The sequence below is a fragment of the Ornithorhynchus anatinus genome, chromosome 16 (genome assembly GCF_004115215.2).
Source record: "Ornithorhynchus anatinus isolate Pmale09 chromosome 16, mOrnAna1.pri.v4, whole genome shotgun sequence".
Classification (NCBI taxonomy): domain Eukaryota; kingdom Metazoa; phylum Chordata; class Mammalia; order Monotremata; family Ornithorhynchidae; genus Ornithorhynchus; species Ornithorhynchus anatinus.
The window spans coordinates 6452064-6473291 of NC_041743.1; the positions used below are offsets into that span (position 1 = coordinate 6452064).

The 21228-nt window shown below is 40.3% G+C and overlaps 1 protein-coding gene across 4 annotated transcripts in view; it reads left to right on the top strand.

Moving 5' to 3' along the window:
* RABGAP1L (RAB GTPase activating protein 1 like) overlaps positions 1-21228 on the top strand; it is a 409469-nt gene that overhangs the window by 82351 nt on the left and 305890 nt on the right. For all 4 annotated transcript variants that reach the window (XM_029080877.1, XM_029080879.2, XM_029080878.1 and 1 more), the window contains 3 exons: positions 3002-3104; positions 8045-8211; positions 12072-12213. In XM_029080877.1, coding sequence (XP_028936710.1) covers positions 3002-3104; positions 8045-8211; positions 12072-12213 — 412 coding nt within the window. The remainder of the gene's footprint in view (positions 1-3001; positions 3105-8044; positions 8212-12071; positions 12214-21228) is intronic.

Below are 21228 nucleotides of genomic sequence, written 5' to 3' on the forward strand. Positions count from 1 at the left end.
CCTTATTAATCTGACTCTTGCCCAACATGTTCTCTTTAAAGTATTTCTCTTGTTTGTTACATCTTCCTTGATTCACATGGCCAAGTAACTTTAATGTATTTGCAAGCCACTACATAGATTGTCATGTTGTTTAGTCACCATCCTGCAGGTGTGGAGTACATGTTTCCTTCATATTATGAAAACACAATGTATTTTAAGTTTTTCCATAATCTCTGGTTCTTTTTTTCTTTAGTGGCTAGAGATTCCTCACCTGGAACTGGGTGGACATTTTAGCATGAAATATCAGCTGTAGATGTAGACCTCTCCCCCCGTCCATGTTGGATGTGGTCATGGTCAAGCCATTATTATTTACAGTAGGCATTTTCAACATTGTTTAGAAAGGAGTCCTCTTATGATTTCAGGGCGGCATTCGCTGGAGTGTATTTCCTTGGAGCCCAGCAATTGAGTAGCGGTGGGCCCTACTCTCACCATCACTGCCTTGGGGCACATGCCATGTTGAAGGAGTTGTGACAGTTCCACCCTCAATTGAGTTCACCCACTTCTAAGAATGCAAAAAAGGAGAGTTTATTTTATGCGTGCATTACAAAAGTGCTCTTTGAAGAAAAATATGGCACTGGAAAGATCCCTAAGTCTCTTTTTGTATGCAGATTTAACTCTTCTTGCTTCTTGTTGTGGTATTTTGAAGTTCCTCTGGGGCATTTGTACCTCCAGTTGGAAACTTCTGGTTTCCAACCCTTAGAATCAAACCAGAAATTTACCCTGAGGCATAAAGACTACTTAGGATCGTAGGTCCTGAATAATCATCTGTGATTGCAGTACAAGTAAGCTTTTTGCTTTAACCTTTCTAAGGCCAGATGATCTCAATAACTGTACTGTATATTGGTAGTAAATGTTAAAGCTGAGCACCTACTAATATGATAATAATGCTTTCCAGCATGGAAAGCTATATTCCATGTTTGCTACACCAATGTTACTGAAGAAAGAGAAGTTAGTTTTACATGTCTTTTTCTATTTTTTTTTTCTGATGCCATCTGTTCATAGGAGCTAAATGAAGTGTACTGCCTTTTCTACTAAGGATTTTTAAGATTTCTTCTGTGGGCTCTTGTTCCATCATGCCAATTGGTTTTCACTTGACAGCTTCGTGTTAGAGATGTGGTATAGGCCACAGTGTTGCATGGACTTACTGAAACCCAACTTTATCTTTTCACACTTAATTAAATGCCACAAGCCATGAAAGGCATGTAACTGCAGGAAGCTAACTTCAACCTTTTTTTGATTGTTGTATTAAAAACCATTTTTCTAGTGCCATATTTTTCTTCAAAGAGTGCTTTCTTAATACATTAATAAAAGAAACTCTCTTTTTACAGTTCTAGAAGTGGGCGAACTCAATTGAGAATGGAATGGAGAGGCCACATGACTTTGTGGATAGAGCATGGGCCTGGAAGTCAGAAGGACCTGGGTTCTAATTTCGGTTCTGCATTTATTTGCTGTGTGACCCTGGGCAAGTCACTTGATCCCCATTTTAGAGATGTGGTAATTGAGTCACAGAGAAATTAATACTATGAGCCCCATGTAGGACATGGATCGTGTCTACCCTGATTAGCTTGTATATACCCTAGTGCTTAGTGCCTGGCACGTAATAAGCACTTAACAAATGCCATATTTTTTTTTTAAAGAGTAATGCTTTCTTAAGTTTGAAGCTCATCTACAAATCATAATAGGGTAGTCAGGAGAAGTAACAGCCCTCAGGCCTGTTGCTCTATCTAGGGCTAAGCTTTCTTTTCTTCAAGATCTTAATGACAGATAGGAACTAGCATGTTATAACTACTGCTGTAAATGGAGATTATGAGCCCTCTGAAAAGCCTTAAATAACTAAGTTACATCGTGTATCTTTGAGAGCATTTATGTTGGAGATACATTAGCAGAGAGCTTTTACTCTCAAATTATAAGTATTTAAAAAAGCTATTAGCATAATCCTTTTGCTTGATGAAAATTAATATTTTTTGAAAAGGTGATGTTTTTTGGAGTCCCCTCTGTGGACCTTCATCCCAGTTCAGTTCAGCCCTACGTGCATATTATCCCTGGTAAGGTCTAGGTTGAGGTTGTCATAGAAAGCAAGTATGTTGTGGAATATGTCAGTGGTTAGGTATCGTACTGTTTTGAACTCAGTGAGGAAAATGAAGACACCCAAGCACATGCTGAAATGGCTTTTTTTGTGAAATTCAGAATGTGTCATTAAAACTGAAATGTCTAGTAGTCTTATTTTTAAAATATGTCTTGGTGAGAACTTATTTATGCAGATCCCTACCCTCTCCATCTTCAAAACCCCACTAAAATCACATCTCCAGGTAGCCTTCCCAGATTAATCTCTTCTCCCAACCCTCTTTCACTTCCTACTCTGTCACCTGTGGACCTGAGTCCTAGTCCCCTAAGTGATTCCTGGGATTCAGAGGACCCTGGTTCTAAACCCAGCTCTGCCACCTACCTGTTGTGTGACCTTGAGCAAGTCACAACTTCCCTTTGCTTCAGTTTCCTCAACTTTAAAGTAGAGATTAAATACCTGTACTCCCTTCTACTTAGACTGTGAGCTTCAAGTGTGACAGGGGCTGTGTCCAATTTGATTATCTTGTTATCTGCCCCAACACTTAGAACTGTGCTTAACATATAGTAAGTGGTTAACAAATACAATAGTATTAATGATGATAATATTAATAATGATAATAAAAGCACTTAGGAACTCACTCCACCCTATTGTATTCTTCCTAACGTTTAATACAGTGCTTTGCAAAAAGTATTTATTTATGTATATTAATGTCCGTTCTCTCTCTAGACTGTGAGCTTGTTGTGGACAGAGAATGTGTCTGTTGTTACATTGTATATTGTTATATTGTACTCTCCCAAGCACTCAGAACAATGCTTTGTACACAGCACTCAATAAATATAATTGAATGAAAGAATGAAATAAGGGTTCCAAAAAAACTAAAATTGTGTACTTTTTTAGGAGTCCATGGGAAAGAGTGCTGATGGGCGAGCATATGTTATAACTGGAATGTGGAATCCCAACGTGCCCACATTTCTGGCTCTAAATGAAGAAACTCCCAAAGGTAATCCAGTAATGTTTAAGAACTTTATTTGATTTCGTTTTGCAGGTTCAGAAGTATGCTACATTACAGGTATTATTTGAATGCTAGATTTAATATTGTAGTGATTCTCAAAATAGAATTATTTTTTAAGGGGAAAAGGGCTTTTCTACTATTTTATCATACTGAAACTTGTCCACTCTTCTGGTCTTTCCTGCCTCTTTCCCCGTTCCCTTCAACCTAAACTGAATTTTCCAAGACCAAGGGCAAAGATTAGTATTTTGATTTTAATATTAGTAATTTAGGGTCATCTGATTGAATTATGTCTATACAGAACTTGGTACAGTACTTGGCACATGTCAAGTATTTAATAAATATCACAGTCATTCTAATTCTTCCTTTTTCTTTTTGCTGGAGGATTCATGAACTTTAACCTCCATGTTTCACAGATCTAGTTATGAATCATTTAAGGTTTTGCCTTTAAAAATACTGGAATACTGGATTCTCTTGTAAACCATTCCTGCTTTGTTGTTGTCTTTTTGCCCACTCAATTTTTGTACGTCTCTGTTCAAAATGGAAAGCACCCGTCTGCTTAAGTCTTTACAGGATGGTGGCTTTTTTTTCCTAACACTTTACATGACCTGACAGGATAATTGCAAGAGCTTAACAGTAAATGCATTCAGAATGCTGTTAAGATATTGCTATTTGTAAAATATGAAGAAGGCGATGGGCCTGTGTGTTCACTCCTGTTGAGTTAACACATTTTCTAAGGCATGTCATCACCATTTCCCAGTCTCTGAAATTGGTACATCCCATGAGACATTCAGTTCACAAATTGATCTCATCTGTCAACATTATTGTTTATATTCCCTGACTTATTCTCTGACTAAGCCAAACAACCAATTTAGTAAGACAGTTGTTCTACTTCTTTTTAGTGAAGTGTGTTTTCTTCAGTTGACATATTCTCACTCCTTTTCTCAACATGATAATATTTAGGGAGAATGGTATAATACTTAAAGTAGTAATCTTCATTTTTATTTTTAATCCACTATTCACTTGCTTTTTGCCTTGGCATCTCTTGGGCATATCTGTCATTTTCCCCTCAGTAGAATGGAGCAAAAACTTCCATGTGAATCACTTCCAGATTTCAAGATTCTGGAATTCTGTCTTTGCTAATCATTTGCTCTGGAACCTGTGACAAGCCTGTCTGTTGTAATAGGCATTGAGACAATTTTACTAAAATGATTATACAGTTCCCAGAATAGAGTGGTAGTAGCAATACCAGTTTTAATTGCTCTTCAAGTTGATCATGCCAATCAGCAACCACACAAAGGACTCACACTATGGATAACCGTTCTTCCTTGCCTGCTTCTCTCCCATCCATTCTCGCTCTCTCCTACCTCCTCCTCTTCTTTCTACTTCCTCCCCCTCCCTACTATTTCTCTATCCTAAAGTAAACGTACACCACTCCCCAAATAAGGCCTACACTCAGCCTCGGTTTATTTTTAGATAGATTTAGATAAAATACCATGTACTTTTGATTGAATGTGCACCAACATCTGCTACTGTGGACCCCTACGTAGCATTGGAGTGTTTCAGAGCATTTTGCTCTCAATCATTCAGTTAGTCTTACTCCACGATTTTGGTGTCTTCCAACCCAACCTTTCCTTTAAGTACTCACTACCTCATCTGGTTTACCTGATCCTCTTTTTCATCCAGGTCTGCCTCCTCCCTAGAACCTGGGCCCATCTCTCTCACTCACTTAATCCTTTTATCTCCCACCTCCCCTGTCCGATATCCATATTGTTTCCAGAATGAAAACTCACAGAAGTGTATAAAGGCAGCCTCCAAGTGTGGCTAAGGAGCTTACATGCTGTTGATTGGTTAGTTTAAGTAGAGGTATAAGGTAAAGTAGAGCTTACTTGTGGATGTAAATTTTTTTTTAAAGTTTCTCCGATCCTGATTCTAGTTATTGCTTATCACAGAGTCATTAATGTCCTTTCAGAAGTGTTGTAAAGTGAAGTTGAGAGGCAAATTGTTGTTTTTAGTATTAGAAGCCAGTAGGGAAGAGAAATTGGAACTAAGCTTTATAACGGCCTTTCTTAAAATGTCTAGGCAATACTAGTACTACTACTACTAATTGTTGTATTTGTGAAGCTCTTACTATGTGTCATATACTGTACTAAGCGCTGGGGTTGAAATCTTCCCCTTGACTCCATTTATTGCCATTGTTCTTGTCTGCCTGTCTCCCCCGATTAGACTGTAAGCCCGTCAAAGGGCAGGGGCTGTCTTTGTTGCCGATTTGTACATTCCAAGCACTTAGTACAGTGCTCTGCACATAGTAAGCGCTCAATAAATACTATTGAATGAGATAATTAAGTCCCACATGGGGCGCACAGTCTAAGTAGGAGGGAGAGCAGGTATTGAATCCCCATTTCACAGATGGGGGAATTGAGGCAAGAGAAGTAAAGTGATTTGCTCAAGGTCACCCAGCAGGCAAGTGGAGCTGGCATTTGAACCTAGGTCTTCTGACTCCCAGGCCTGTGCTTTTTCCACTAGGCCATACTGCTACTGTAGCATTTTTGACACTACTGAATTCATCCTTATTATGTTGTAGGACAAAACCACAATATTATCAGTCAGTGTCAATTCCCTGAGCTCTTTGATCCAAACTATAATGATTTTTTATCAACTGATTGGTCATTCATTCATTCAGTTGTATTTATTGAACTTACTATGTGCAAACACTGTACTGAATGGTTGGAATGTGCAATTTGGCAACAGATAGTGAGAATCCCTGCCCAAAACGGGCTCACAGTCTAAACGACCATTAGTGGAAGTTCAGATTTAGTGCCACATCCAGCTAAAATAACATGAGCTTGCAGGTCTTTGTATATTAGGTTCAGAATAAACACCTTGAAACTTTAACATATCAATTCCTGGTTATAAAAAGGGGAGGGAGTTTCTACCCTGCAGTATTTGACATGGCAGTGCTTGCTCATACATCTTTTCTTTCCAAGTGCATTAAAAATAGATCTTTCACAGAGTTTTTTTATGTCCTGCGTGGATGAAAAAATGCTGAGATGCTTTTATTGCTTTTTTAAAAAGTGCACTTAGGTTAATGAAGCAGCAGAACAAAAACATTTTAATGATTGAGACACATTTTGGAATCCGTTTTTTTGTCTCTTGGAGACAGGGAACGTTGTTTTAGGTCAGAGATTGGGCAGGAGACTGCCCACTCTAGACTGTAAACTTCTCGTGAACAAGGACCATGTCTACCAACTCCATTATATTGTACTCCCCCAAGTGCTTAGTACAGTGCTGCACGCACAGTAAGTGCTCAGTAAATGTGATTGAGTGCAATAGATTCAGATTCTGTATATAAATGGAATCTAAAAAAAATCTGAAATACCCTTCTGAGAAAATAGGAAAGTACCTTAATAGAAAAGATACTACTGTTATGCATTTCTTCATTCATTTTTGGAATCAAAACATTAAAAACAAGCCAGGTTCCCGGTAAATGACCTTACAGCTTGGGAACCTTGAGGTCTCACTGCGACTGATTGGGCATTTGTAAATGAGCTTTCTCTAAAACAAAAATGCTTTACCAGAGTTATGGGAGTAATCTTCACGCTATCCTTGGAAGGGAGGGGAAGAAAGGACACACTTGTATCACTAATACTACTCTGGGCCTTTATTGGTAGATACTGAAGGGTGGGAAGGAAGAGCCTGGGAAGGCCTGAGACTAAGAGAGAAAGAAATCAGAGAGGGAAGGGGCACTAAAGCAAGGGAAAAAACAGAAGGCAAAGGATGGGCCAGATAATGAGGAGAAGAACAAAGTCAACTAATGAGATCAAAGCAGAGCAGTGAAACAGAGAGGAGAGTCAGAACATATCTTGGGCAAGTAACTTAACTTCTCTGTGCCTCCATTACCCCAGCTGTAAAATGGGGGTTAAAACCTTGAGCCCTATGTGAGACAAAGATTGTGCCCAACCTGATTAGCTTGTATCTGTCTCAGTGCTTAGTACATAGTTTGTGCTTAATACCATAAAAATGCCAAAATTAAACTGGATGAGGACTGGATCTGTTTGCAACATTTGATAAACAGATGCTTAAAATGCACAGTTCAAAATTGCTGTAGGTTGATCAGCAATTATTAGTACTTTAGGGCTTTATTTCTTTAGGAAGCATTTCTAGGAATTATTGACAATTGGGGCTGCATTAATCTGTAGCACTCGGGGAGAGAGCCTTTATGTAATGCGATCTGACATAGACTACTTGTTGTTTAACTGTCTCTACACTGCTGGAATTCAGAGCCCATCACAGACTACTGATGTGTGACCATGTGGCTCACAGAGATACTGGAAGGCTGAATGTGTATCTCTATAAACCAAAAAAGCCATTGTTATCAGTTAAGAGTTGTGAGCAGGGCTGACCTTACTTCTGGGATATTTGTGCAGGCAGACACATTGATCATAAGAATGCAAGTTTCTCAAACTGATGCTGAATTTTAATTCCCCTCTTATGTCTCTCACTTTAGATTTTTAGCTTCATGAGAGCAATGAATGCAGTACTTATTATGTTATGGAACTTATTAACCACTATGTGTCGAGCGCTGTGCTAAGCACTAGGGTAGGTAAGGAAATCTGATGATAAAGAGGCTTTGTTTCACATGCGGCTCATGATCCATCCTGTGTCACCAAGTCCCTAGCACAAAGACTTCTTCCATTACACACCCCTCACACTCATCCTGACAACTGAGGAACTGAGAAGTTAAGTGATTTGCCCAAGGTCACAGCAGACAGTGACGGAACTGGGATTAGAACCCATGTCTCCTGACTCCCGGGCCCCGTAGACTTTCCAACAATTGTGAAGCCCAGATCTGTTTGCAAGAGCGTGTTTGCCTTTAACTCAGGTATTTGAATATTGTTTGAGGGACTGAACAATACAATTTTCTCTCCTAGATAAACGGGTGTACATGACTGTAGCAGTGGATATGGTAGTCACCGAGGTAGTGGAGCCTGTCCGCTTCTTGCTGGAGACCGTGGTCCGTGTCTATCCTGCAAATGAGCGCTTCTGGTATTTCAGTAGAAAGACGTTCACAGAGACTTTCTACATGAAGCTGAAACAGGTAGGAACGATTTCTCCAAACCAAAGGAAATGCCTTTTTCCTTTGTCTTTCCAAATAAGTGTCTGGCTGAAGAATTGTTTTGGGAGTCTGTCTTGGGTTGTGAAATTTCTCTTAAAGGGACAAAAATCCAACAGAAAATTAAAACAAAAGAATGTATCATTTGGAAGTATGGTATTGGGCATGTTTCAGTTAGAGATTTCTAGCTTAGTAATATCACACCAGTGACATTCCAGAGGAGAATGTTGACTAGAAGTGGTGGTATTTGACTTCTAAGAGGTTTTTTTCTGGTGGGTTATTAAGAAACATAGGAGATGATTTATTAGGAAAATGGGGGAAGAAAACCCCACTAATTAAAAAAAATTAAGTTTCTACAAGCAGTGCTTCCTAGCCTATATGGTCTAGTGAGCATTTGCAATTACTGGCAAAGCACTTAAAGCACCTTAATATTCAGTGTACAGAATCATTATGTTAATGTTTCTATGACAACCTTAAATTTTATTTGCTCTTTGTTCCTCCCAGCTCCCCTCACTCTGCCTCATTTTCAGCTCTTCCACCTCCTATCCCTGTTCATGTTCTTCCTTTTCCCCTTCAAATTGAGCAGAATACAGCTCTCTCCATCCACAAATTCCTCCTGAAATTGCTCCTTTTCCAACAGTACTTCTTAATTAATTTTCTCCTACCCAGGTCATAACCTTCTGACTACCACCTTAGCACTTTTGTACTCACTGTTACCCACAGCCCTTTTGCCTTGTCTCTTTAATTGTAGTATTTCAGCACCTTTTCACCTCTGCCCTGTTCTCCAATAATGCGTGATTTATGAAAAATTCCATTCCAAATAAAAATTATTGCTACAATCTAGCCAACCTATTTCAAGAGAAGAATCAAATGAATGGTGTGATTTGGATTTGATTTTGGTATGCGACTGATTACTTCCAATTTTGCAATCACCTGCTATATAGGCAGACATTTACCAGGCCGAGGGTATAGTTCTTTTGAGTGGAAGTCGAGGTGTTATAAACCAAAAAATAGGGCTACCGATCCTACTGTTAATCACTGTACAGTGAAATGGGCCCTATTTTTCATGAACTTGATAGCACAGATGGAAACAAAAATACCTCAGGTTTTTTCAGCCAGTGAATCACAGTGTGTTTTTTTGGATAGTAGTCAGTCTGTAGCACAAGGTTCATTTGAAGCCCTCAGAAGGTGCCCCAGTTGTACAGTGTATTTCTCATCCCTCATTTTACCACTTATGGCTTATTCCAGTGAGCATTTTTTTGCAGCGTTTGAGACTCCGGAGTGCTTGTGGCATCAGCCCTTCAATGGCCCAATGATGAAAGCAAATGCCAGAGAGCATAAGCAGAGGAAAGGAAAGCGGGTAATAGAACAGAGAAGTGGAGAAGGAAAACCAAGTAAAAATTGTACCTTGCCTGAGGGCTTTGGCTAGAGACAGTCAAACAAGAAGTCTCAGAAAAATCAGGGCCTTTATCAGTTGGAAAAAGAATAGGAGCCGAGTGAGGCACTGCATTTTGCTGAGTGTGAGCGTACATCCAGGATGCCACTCCTTTTAAAGTTAAGGAATAATCAGAAATACCGACAGGCTGGGCCAAGTAATTTGGTTTATATAAAACAGAAATAATTTTCAAGAGAGTTTCTCTTACCCTCATGAAACCAAATTCAGGGAATAATGCCATTTTTCTCATTAAAGCAATTAACTTTCATGTACATGAGGTCAGTGGAGCTGATACTCACTTGTGTGCTCACAGCCTCCCATAATCTGTTTGGACCAAATGCTCAAAGCTTTACCTGCTAAACGAGTTTCCCTTTCCTTCCACCTTCTGTCTGTAAATTACTTTTCCTTCCACCTTCTGTCTGTAAATTACTTTAGTGTCCATCTTCCCCTTCTGCCACCTAGAGTGTAAGCTTTTTAAGCACAAGGATTGTGTGGACTAACTCAGCTAACTCTCCCAAATGCTTAGTAAAATGCTCTGCACACCACAGGTGTTCTTTACATACAATCCATTGATTCATAGGAGTGTTATGTTTACTAGCTGTCCTGTTACTGGATTCCCATTGGTTCTCTTCTTTTGCAGTACTTTCCTCCTTCAGATTATTTTTTGAGTGCTGGAATATAGGCTCCTAGGGTATTGCTGGAGTTTGAGTATGATAATTGGACTGCAGCTTTTAACATTTAAAAACCGTAGATCATCTCTTTCAGTTAACTTTTAAGAGAAAATTAAATGCAATCTATATATTTGACACCCATGGAAAACTCTGATTATACTTTAACAAGTCTCAAAACAGCTTTTGTTAATTACCATTTCTCATTTAATTCATGAATTATTAAAACTCAGTGATCCTGATCAGGGTTGAACTCTTTTGCTTGATATAGGCGTAACTGATATTTAGTATTTAAAAGATGTAAAATTTAGGTTTTTTGAACATGGCGGATAGGCAGAGATTAGGCAATTCATTAAGCTAAACTATTTTATAGGAATTCAAAAGAGGGAAGTTTCCAAGGTAAGAAATGAGGATTAATGAATGATTTTAAAATTCAGAAAAATCGACCAGACCCTCCGCACTCCCATGCACTGGCCCACACAGTCTCCTGCTCATCGATTCTTTCATTTTACTGTCCTCCACAACTTCCCCACAGAGGGAAAGCCGCATAGTTTAGTGGAAGAAGCAAAGGCCTGGGAGTCAGAGGCCCTGGGTTCTAATGCCAGATCCACCAAATGCCTCCTATGTGACTTTGGGCAAGTCACTTCACTTCTCTGGACCTCTGTTTCCTAATCTGTGAAATGGGGATTTAATCAGTTGTATTTAAGTGTTTATTTTATGCATTGTATTGGCTTATACAAGCAGAAAAGCACAATGGCCTAGTGGAAAGAGCAGAGGCCTGGGAATCAGAGGACCTGGATTCTAATCTCAGCTCTGCCAAATGCCTGCTGTGTGACCTTGGACAAGTCACTTAACTCCTCTGTGCCTCAGTTCCCCCAACTGTAAAATGGGGATTAAATGCTGGTTCTCCCACCTACTGGGAACCCCATGTGTGGTGGTGAACAAATCCCAGTGCTTAGAACAGTGTTTGACACTTAATAAGCGCTTAACAAATACCATTAAAAAGGTCAGAGGAACTGGGTTCCAATCTCAGATCAGAAAGTATCATACCAATTTTCCATAGCTCGCTAGCTCTTCACTTCTGGGTAATGCCATCTTTTGACCTTAATCCCTAATGGATAAGACACTTGGTTCTTGTGAGGATCACTTAGTCTTTAAACATTTGGTATCCTAAAAGTAGAATATAGATTTATGTCTAAAATACTGATTTTCAAGATGGATGGAGTTGGGTGTCTTCAGTAGTATTGTAATAGTATAAAGGGTTATTCAAGATTAAAATTCTTGGATTTGGGAGCTCTGGAATATTGCTTTTTGTCCTTCAGCCACTGCATTAGGAGCTGCTTTATTCTCTTGTTTAGACTTGATTTCACTTTTATCTCTCCCCTCGCCACATTTACCCAGAGCAGTGGGTGGAAGCGTTAATCCTGCCTTAAGTCTGTTCCCTACTGATTGGTGTGCCTGACCTGCTTTGAGCTTTTCAGGAGTTTGGGAGAGTGGGGCTGAAATCTTGGGAGCCAAGAGTGGAATTATGGGATTAAAACCAAGATTGAGATCCACAGATACTAATTCTCATATTAGATTCTCCTTCCACTTCCTCCCCTTCCCCCCAAACCTCCCACCCCCCACTTTATTTTCCAACTTTGCATTCCATTCCTGGGGCAGAGCAGCCTCCGTTCCCTAGGTCGTCTCAACTTCTCTGTTTTGGATTTCTCGTATTAAAACCCATTTGTGTTTAATTTCAGTCTGAAGGAAAAGGCCATTCAAGTGTCGGGGATGCCATTTATGAGGTGGTGAGTCTCCAGAGAGAATCAGAAAAAGAAGAGCCGATCAGTCCGACAAGTGGAGGGGGCCCTCTGTCCCCACAGGAGGATGAGCCAGAAGAGGGTAAGAAAGATGGATTCTGCTCATATCCCTTTCATTTTGCATATTGTATTATTTGTGTTATGTCATTTTTCCTTTGCATTTCATCAAGCATTCATTATACGTACTGGGAGGCAATGTTGGGAAATAATCCTCTTCCACAGTGGGGTGTGAACATGTGCATCGAACCTTGATTCGGCTTTGGCAACTACATAAAATTTTGACAGCAGCCCCTTGCTGACCTGCTTCTTGGTGAATTTCTTAGGAAAAAAATAAGATGATAGGTCAAGATAGTTTTTAGCAGTTTGTCATCATTCAATTTCTAAAAGTGACATCATTCTATTATACTGTTGTTCCAATCTGAGATCTCTTTGTAGCTAAAAGTGTCGGCTCCTTTATTCTTCCATTGAATGTTACTTCGAATCAGAGTCATTTGGCTGAAAGGGCCCAACAGAGATCCTCTGCTCCTGCATCCTCTTCATGGGCAGGAGAAATACTGCTAGTTGTCCATTTTTTTCTTCAGTGCTCCAGACCCAGAGGCTCTGCAACTTCCCTTGAGGGCCTATTCTGGTGTTTTATCTCCGCAAGCAGCTGAGAAGTGTTCCTTTCAATTGCAGCAGGAAAGTCTTTTGGCTAGCTATGAACTCACTTTCTCATCTGCCCTTTCCAGACATTTAGAATTTATTGGCATCTTATTCACAAAAACCTTTCCTATAGCTGGAGACCACTTTTAAGTAATCTTTGCTTTCTCTCTTCCTCGCTGAATAAGCCCAAGTGCTTTACTGGGTTCTAATAGGGCCTCTTTTCCATTCTTTATCATTGCTGTGGTCTCCCTTTTTAAAGGACAGCCAGAATTGGACACACTACTCTAAAGAATCGACAAATGCAGAGATTAGCAGAGGTATTATTTCCCAATCCTTTCATATCCCATTCCTATTGAGGCATCCCAAAACCACGCTGGTGTTTTACATAATGATGCCACATTCCTGATGTCTATTTAGCGAGTGGGAGGTTGGCGCCGTCTACTCTTCAGCCATAACATCGCGATGGGTATAGAAACCCTTTAGAGCTAGGTACAGTGATTTTAGTTTTGGTGGATTTTTTTTTTTTTGCATCTTTTTAGCTTTGTCATCCAACCATTCATTGTGCATGGGCTTTATCTTTTTTTAGAAGCAGCCTGGCTTAGTGGAAAGAGCATGGGTTTGGGAGTCAGAGGTCTTGAGTTCTAATCCCAGCTCTACCACTTGTCAGCTGGGTCACTTGGGGCAAGTCACTTCTCTGTGCCTCAGTTGCCTCATCTGTCAAATGGGGATTAAGACTGTGAGCCCCACATGGGACAACCTTATGACCTTGTATCTACCCCATTGCTTAGAACAGTGCTTGGCACATAGTAAGCGCTTAACAAATATTATTATTATTATCTTGACCTACAGGTTTCTGTAGGCGCACTGGTCACTATCAAAATTCACTTGAAGGTGTTGATGATAATTTGTTTAGAGGCAAGTGACTCTTTAAATCTTGTTTTTTTGGTTTTTTTAATGCAAATAGTCTTGATGGGCACACTAATCTGGCCCATTAGGCTGATGGACCACTCAGTCCACCTCCCTGGAGCCTTGAGAATGGACTCAGTGCAGGGAGTTGGGTAGAATATTTTTGTTTATGGTGTTTGTGAAGCTCTTACTGTGTATCAGGCATTCTACTAAGCTCTGGGGTAGATAGAAACTAATCAGCGTGGACACAGTCTATGTCACCTGTGGGGTTCGCAGTCTTAATCACCATTTTACAGATGAGGTAACTGAAGCCCAGAGAAGTGAAGTGACTTACCCAAGGTCAAGTGGAGGAGCTGAGATTAGAACCCAGAGCCTTCTGACTCCCAGGCCTGTGCTCTGTCCACTGGGTCACACTGCTTCTGCACACTTGCACGCTTATTTTCTTGTCCTACTCTCCCTTCACTCTTCTACCCCCATAATCTCCTTCTCACCGTCTCCTTGGGAAGATAGAGTACGTCCATTCTGCTGCTTTCTTATTGACACGCTGAACTGGCTTATACTGTCACCCCTGGTTGTATCACTAACAAAAGGTTTGGAGTATTTCAATCAATGGCCAAGTGAAGGGCTTAGTGGCAAAGAGAGCTGCAGAGATCTTTCATTTCCTAAATGATAAAGCAATCAGGGAGCTGCCATAGGTCAGATTCTCTGTGTATGGCTGATTCTTTTTCTTCATCTTTAAGCAGAAGATGCTGTTAGTGATCACAGCTGATGGTTGGCACCCTTGCTGTGTGGGAGTAGATCATTGCTATGGAGCTTTCCAATCTTCTACAATTCCCTGACTGTTTTTCCCTCATCTGTGACTATATGCGAATTGAAATAAACATGTCAGATTTTGGAACTGCTGGGATAAATCGGTCCAGTTTTGGGAGAAACATTCTTTCTCCTCAGTAGTAAATGCTAGTGTAAGGGCATCCGGCCAATCATCATTTTAACTTCTATTTGGGGAAGCAGCGTGGCCCAGTGGAAAGAGCATGGATCCGGGTTCTAATCTTGACTCTGCCAGTTCCCTGCTGTGTGACCTTGGGCAAGTCAGGGTGGGCAGGGATCGTCTCTATTGCTGAATTGTACTTTCCAAGCACTTAGTACAGTGCTCTGCACACAGTAAGCACTCGATAAATATGATTGAATGAATGAAGTCAACTTCTCAGTGCCTCAGTTTTCTCATTTGTAAAATGGGGATTCAGTGCCTGTTCTCCCTCCTCTTAGACTGTGAACCTCATGGGTGACCCAGTTATCTTCTTTCTACTCCAGCGCTTAGAACAGTGCCTGGCACATAGTAAGTACTTAACAAATTAAATAAATAAATAAATAAATGAGAAGCAGTGTGGCTTAGTGGAAAGAGCCCGGGCTTGGGAGTCAGAGGTCATGAGTTCGAATCCCGCCTCTACCACCTGTCAGCTGTGTGACTGTAGGCAAGTCACTTAACTTCTCTGTGCCTCAGTTACCTCATCTGTTAAATGGGGATTAACTGTGAGCCTCACGTGGGACAACCTGATGACCCTGTTTCTACCTCAGCGCTTAGAACAGTGCTCTGCACATAGTAAGCGCTTAACAAATACCAACATTATTATTATTATTAAATACCATTGTTATTGTTACTATTATTGGCAAAGGGTCATCAAAATAAGTCATACCAAATTGGCAGCCCTGAGAGAGATAAGCAACTGTCTGATAGCAAAGTTAGTTCATGTGCTCATTCCTGTAAAGAAGGAAGATCTCTGGAGATTCAAGTATTTGCAACACCTTTCTCAGTGTGCTACCCATCCTGACTTTGGCATCGTCTTTTCTAACTCCCAGTCCAATTGTAACCAAGTAAGTGACTCTTCTGGAACCCATTACTGGAGAGTCTTGGGCTTGCTGTGTATTGCTAATATTTTTGTTGGGCACTCGTTAAGCACTAATTATGTGCCAGGCACTGTATTAAGTGCTGGGGCAGATGCAAGTTTATCAAATTGGGACACAGTCCAGGTCCATGTGGGTCTCATGGATTTAATCCCCATTTTACAGATGAGGTAATATAGGCACAGATAAATTAAGTGACCTCCCCAGGGTCACTCAGCAGACAAATGGTGGAGCTGGGTTTGACTTGCAGGCCTATGCTCTTTCTATCAGACCATGCTATTTCTCTGTTCAATATTTATTCTTTCTCCTGCTCCATTTTAGGACTAGTAGCACACATTCTGGAGAAGTACAGGGAACAACATCATAATCCCTATCCTCTGTCTGTACGTCCACCTTGTAAAGTGTTTGATGACATCAACAGATCCTCTGGATTTCTTGCAGCCTCTTTTTAATGCAAAGCATTGGTTGATAGCCTATGAAATATCAAATTCCTCTCCTTGGCAGGTCACTGACATTAAAGATGTACCTTCACTTTCATTCCAGCTTAGAGAAAAACTTCCAGGATGGTTTAAGAAATCAAAATCCTTCAATTGGTAATATATTCATACAAAACCTAAGTACTAGAGAAAAGACTTACCTATTAGAGATTTATTTTTAACAAGAGAAGTGGCCTTTTCTTTGCACTTTGAGCAGAGGCTTCAATAATATTGTGAAACTAAAGATCAGAATTGAAAACTATGCCAGGTGCAGCAAATAGCAACTGTAACAACATAGAAAAAGATGATTTTTTTTTTCCTCCCCGAGCACAGTATGGCATTAAGTGTTGACCGCACATTGGTCTCGTCAGTGACACCAACACATACTAGGGAAGAATGCCGTCAGTAGTGATATCTCTGAACCTAAGGGACAACTATATTCAGGCTTGCTGTGGTAATTTATGCTCATTAATAAATTTGGCTTTGTGCTGCCTGATCAAAACAAAATCCCAGATTTTTGCTGTAGTTCTTTTATCAATGGCTTATAGACCAGGGTTGGTAGGAAATAATTTCCTCAGTTTTGTATTGCTTGTCTGAATCTATTTCTGGCTTTCCCTGAGAGAATAATTCTAAATTCTTAGGCTTCTCTTTATGAAGCTGCTCCTTTCCTCTCCTCCTATTCTAACCAAGCAAGTCTTGGGTTCATCTTTTTTTTAAAACTAACTGCATAATTCCTGTGGAATGAACCTTATTATTGTAACAATTTAGGTTTTTATTCTATTGTCCAAGATAATTATGTTTTTTAGATTATTTATTGCTCTTGAACTTTTACATGTGATTAGAATTCAGGAAAGGACCCTCCTGTCCATTACACTGATTCTTTAAGATTGTATATAGGTATTAGAAGAATCTCTAAATAATATTTTTGATAGTTATGGTTATACTGCGTAGGGATTTTGGGGGGGATGCTAAGAGAATAACTGCTATTATTTTCAGGGTTCAATGAGCACTATATTGGAAAATGAAGTGATTGTTAACTTTTTGGCGTGATTCCAGATGAATAATGCTAAAAAAAATAGAACCTTCCACTATGGCATATTTAGTAGCAAAAAGAAATAATAGTAATTTTATCCTAATGCAAGTTTCCATACTTAAAATTAAAAACGTTTCAAAATATTTTCTGTGGATTTTTTTTTTCATTTCGTTAGTGTGGTACTCAACAAAATTGCATTTATAATGCAGTCAACTCTTGATTATTCAGAAACTGATTTCCCAGTTTGTATATTTTCCAAGGGCTGTCAGCTTCTATTCCTTTCCTTTCTTGTCTTATCTTTGACCATGTCTTCAGTGGCTAACTCTTCCAGCTGAGGCTGGTTTGGGAGAAGGTGATGAAAATCAATCAAGGACTATCCCCAGTAGAGATCTTCATTCTATTACCGTTACGTATTAGCTTTGGGAATTGAGACGCTGTGTTCTTTTGCAGACATAGTCAGTTGTATTGAGTGTAAGGGATAAAGGATCATTTCTACAGACTTAAATGAGTGTAACATATACTGTTTTTAAGTGATCTGATGAGCAAAATCAGAAGAGATTTCATGGATGCCTGATAAAGGTATCCTTGGACAAATGAAATGGAAACCATTCATTCAGTCATATTTATTGAGCGCTTACTGTGTGCAAAACTATACTGAGTGCTTGGGAGAGTACAGTACAGCAACAGACACATTCCCTGCCCACAGTGAGTGTCACTTTAGTGGAAAGGCCCACTAGCTGCTCAGCATTAGGTTTAGCTGAAACTTTTTTCTCACTCTGATCTTGACTTCTGAAATAATATATGGGATTTCTTTGTTTTTGTAAGAAATGACATAAGCCTATTGGTCTAATGGTGCATGGTGAGTCTCTGTGGTTTAACATTTCCTCGCCTTGGAGAAACTGAAATTATTCTTCATAGTCAATGTTATGTAGCCTGATGCGTACAGGAGCTATAAAACTTATTTGAAATAGCACCATTTTACAGTCTGTTCTGTGTTGGCAAAGGTGAATCTTTTTGGTTTCTTCAAATGTGGCCGTATCATTATAGTATTGAAGTTGTATTTTAATAGTAAATATCTTCATGTTTGAGAGCATTCTTTCATTAGAGTTCAAATATATTTCAAACATTAACCAGAGAAAAAAATCCAGTTTTGTTCAACTAATTCTAAACTTCCATGCTTAAGATTGTGATAAGTAACCTGAAAGCTTGTTTTACAATAACCTTCCAAACAATTAGGTAACAGTTCTAATTCAACATGCTACAGGCTTCTCAGCGTATCTCAATCAGTGGTATTTATTGAACACCTACTTTGTGCAGAGTGCTTTAAGTGCCTGGGCAAATGCGCCAGAAATAAGACATGGTTCTTGCCCTCAGGAGGTTATAATCCAATGAAGAAAACAGCAGGCTTAAGTTATTTACAAAGAGATAGAGCAGGAGGAAGATCAAGAGTAAAACAAGGTAATGACAGGAGTATGAAAGGATGAAATAGCCAGATTAAAAATTGAATATTCAGTTGATCGATCATAAGTGTAAAGGAAGGCAATTGTATTGACATGGTTTTGGAGTTGGGATTTAATCAAGTATGGATCCTTGTAAGAAGTGGGTTTTAAGAGAGCTTTGTGGATGGTCTGGTGGAGTGGAAGCAGGAGGGAGTTAACAGCTTGAGTAAGGGGTCAGAGGTGGAAGACTGAAAGGGAGTCAACAGTTCTCCTGCCTGCTCTCCAATTCCATCTCCCCTACCTGGTTTTCTGATGCCATTGAGGAACAGCGTGGCCTATGCCTAGAAGTTGTGATTTGCCTAAGGTCGCACAGCAGTCCACTGTCAGAGTCAGGATTAGAACCCAGGTCCTCTGACTCCCAGGCCCATGCTTTTTTAACTAGACCACAGTGCTCTTCAGTATCATCAGAAGACTGTGTAGGGAGATAGACTTGGAGAGCAGGCAGGAGAACTGTTGAGAGATGCTGGGAAGGAGGAGAAAGTGGTAAGGATAGCAGAGCAGTGATGAAGTAATAGGGACTTTAGTTCAGTATGATTTCTGTTTTCAAATTAGTTGGTGAGGGTGTTAGGTTAGGGAGAACTTCGGAGTGAGTTGTTTTTTTTTTAAGTGCTTACTCTGGGTCAAGCCCTGTATTAAGTGCTGGATTAAATAGAGTATAATCAGGTCCCACATGGGGCTCACAGTCTGCGTAGAAGGGAGAATAATTATTGAATCCCCATTTTGCAGATGAGAGAAAAGCACAGAGAAGTGAAGTGACTTGCCCCAGGTCACACAGCAGACAAGTGGCAGAGCCAGGATTAGAACACAGGTCCTCTGACTTCCAGACCTGTGCTCCTTCCACTAGGACATGCTGCTTCCTGTGGCCTAGTAGAATTGATTTGGAATCATTACAGTGGGCTGAAGGAGTTGGCGGTCGAGGGAGGAACAGACTCTTGATGAGCAGAGGAATGGTCTGAAAGGTGACAGAGCTGAGTGAATTTGAAGTGGCAAGAGTCAGCAGCTCAGAGAAGCACGAGAGCAGGAGTGAAGGAATCAGATTGCTGGGTTCAGCCAAGCCTGGTATTGGTGGGGCAAGAATGATGGAGGGTCAAAGGGAGAGCGGAATTATGTGGCGGAGAGGGAGTTGTCAAGGGCATGTGTCAAGGGGAAAGAAGGGGTTGGGAGGGAGTGTCATGAATGGATCGAGACTTAGCCATCACGACAGGAGGTCCCATCGTTATCGATTTGTGTATTCCCTTTGTTTATGCTTTTTCACTCTCTCAACTATGGTGCATTTATAAATCGTCTGCTATTTCTCCCATTAGATGGAGATTGCATCTTAGAACGTTTTTGAACATGTCCCAAGTGGCTAGTTCAGTTGCCTGCCAACAATAGGTGCTCCATAAATACAGTGGATAGTGACATTCAAAGAAAGCCCATCCAGCTTTTGGAGTGATTTGGTTAATGTCACTTTTAAGCTTCATTTATAATCAGTTAGCAAAAAGAAATCTCCCCCAATAAGGTGTTGGAACACATTCAGTTGATCAGCACAGAGGCACTGATCTCATAAAATAGCTTCACAGGGAGGCACACATGAGGATAATGGACAGTAGCAGAATGCCGAAAACAAACTGCTGATTGGGGAAAGAAATGAGGCACAAAAGGAAGGAAAACAGAGCAGCCCTTAAAAGATGCAGTGAAGCAGAATCTCACATAGAGTGGTCTAGTAGCTAGCATACTGTAGGGAGATGGCAACAGCAGTAGCCAGACTAGCCTGCCATGTTTACGGTCTGAAGAGCAGGGGCTGAAGAAGCTGAATTTTAGGAAGCAGCTTACAAAATGGCTACCCGTGCTGCACAATTCCGAGAAGAAACTATCTCTAGGCCCACCTAGGGTGAGTGTTTAGGTGGTGACCCACTGGTTTCTCTGGCCGCCCCCAGCAGCTCTCAATACTCTCACCATCTATAGCGACATCTCTGAATGCTAAATTGGGGTTTCTGTCCCCTCACTTTTCCCTCACTTTTCCAGGAAGCAGCATCGCCTAGTGGAAAGAGCATGGCCCTGTTAGTCAGACGTCATGGGTTCTAATTCCGGCTCCACCACATTTCTGCTGTGTGAGCTTGGGCATGTTACTTCATTTCTGTGGGCCTCAGTTCCCTCATCTGTAAAATGGGGATTAAGACCATGAGCCCCTTGTTGGAAAAGGGACTGTGTCCAACGTGATTATCTTGTATCTTCCGCAGCGCTTAGAACAGGGCTTGGCACAGGGATATCATAGCTTAAAACTATTATTAAGTAAGAATAGTTATCAAAATAACCAAGAGGCCCAAAAACACTAGGTCAGTCTTCCTAAAATTGCGGAAGCAAGTACCAGTGTCTTTTCAAGCCAGTGATTCTGATTTAAGTGCATAAAATGAAGACTTTTTACAGCACACACTTAAGGTGCAGGCTGGATGATTTTTCAGTTTAGTAGTATATTCAGAAACATGGCCTGAAACCTAAACTGTGCACTGTTGAGTAATGGGAATGTTTTAATTCAACATTTGAAATGCACTTAATTTTTGGAGAATACTTTCTTTTTGAGATTAGAGATAAGAAATTGGGCCATTGAGAAGTTAAGGCACTTATTTTGGTCACTGGAGACAAATACAGATGCTGGA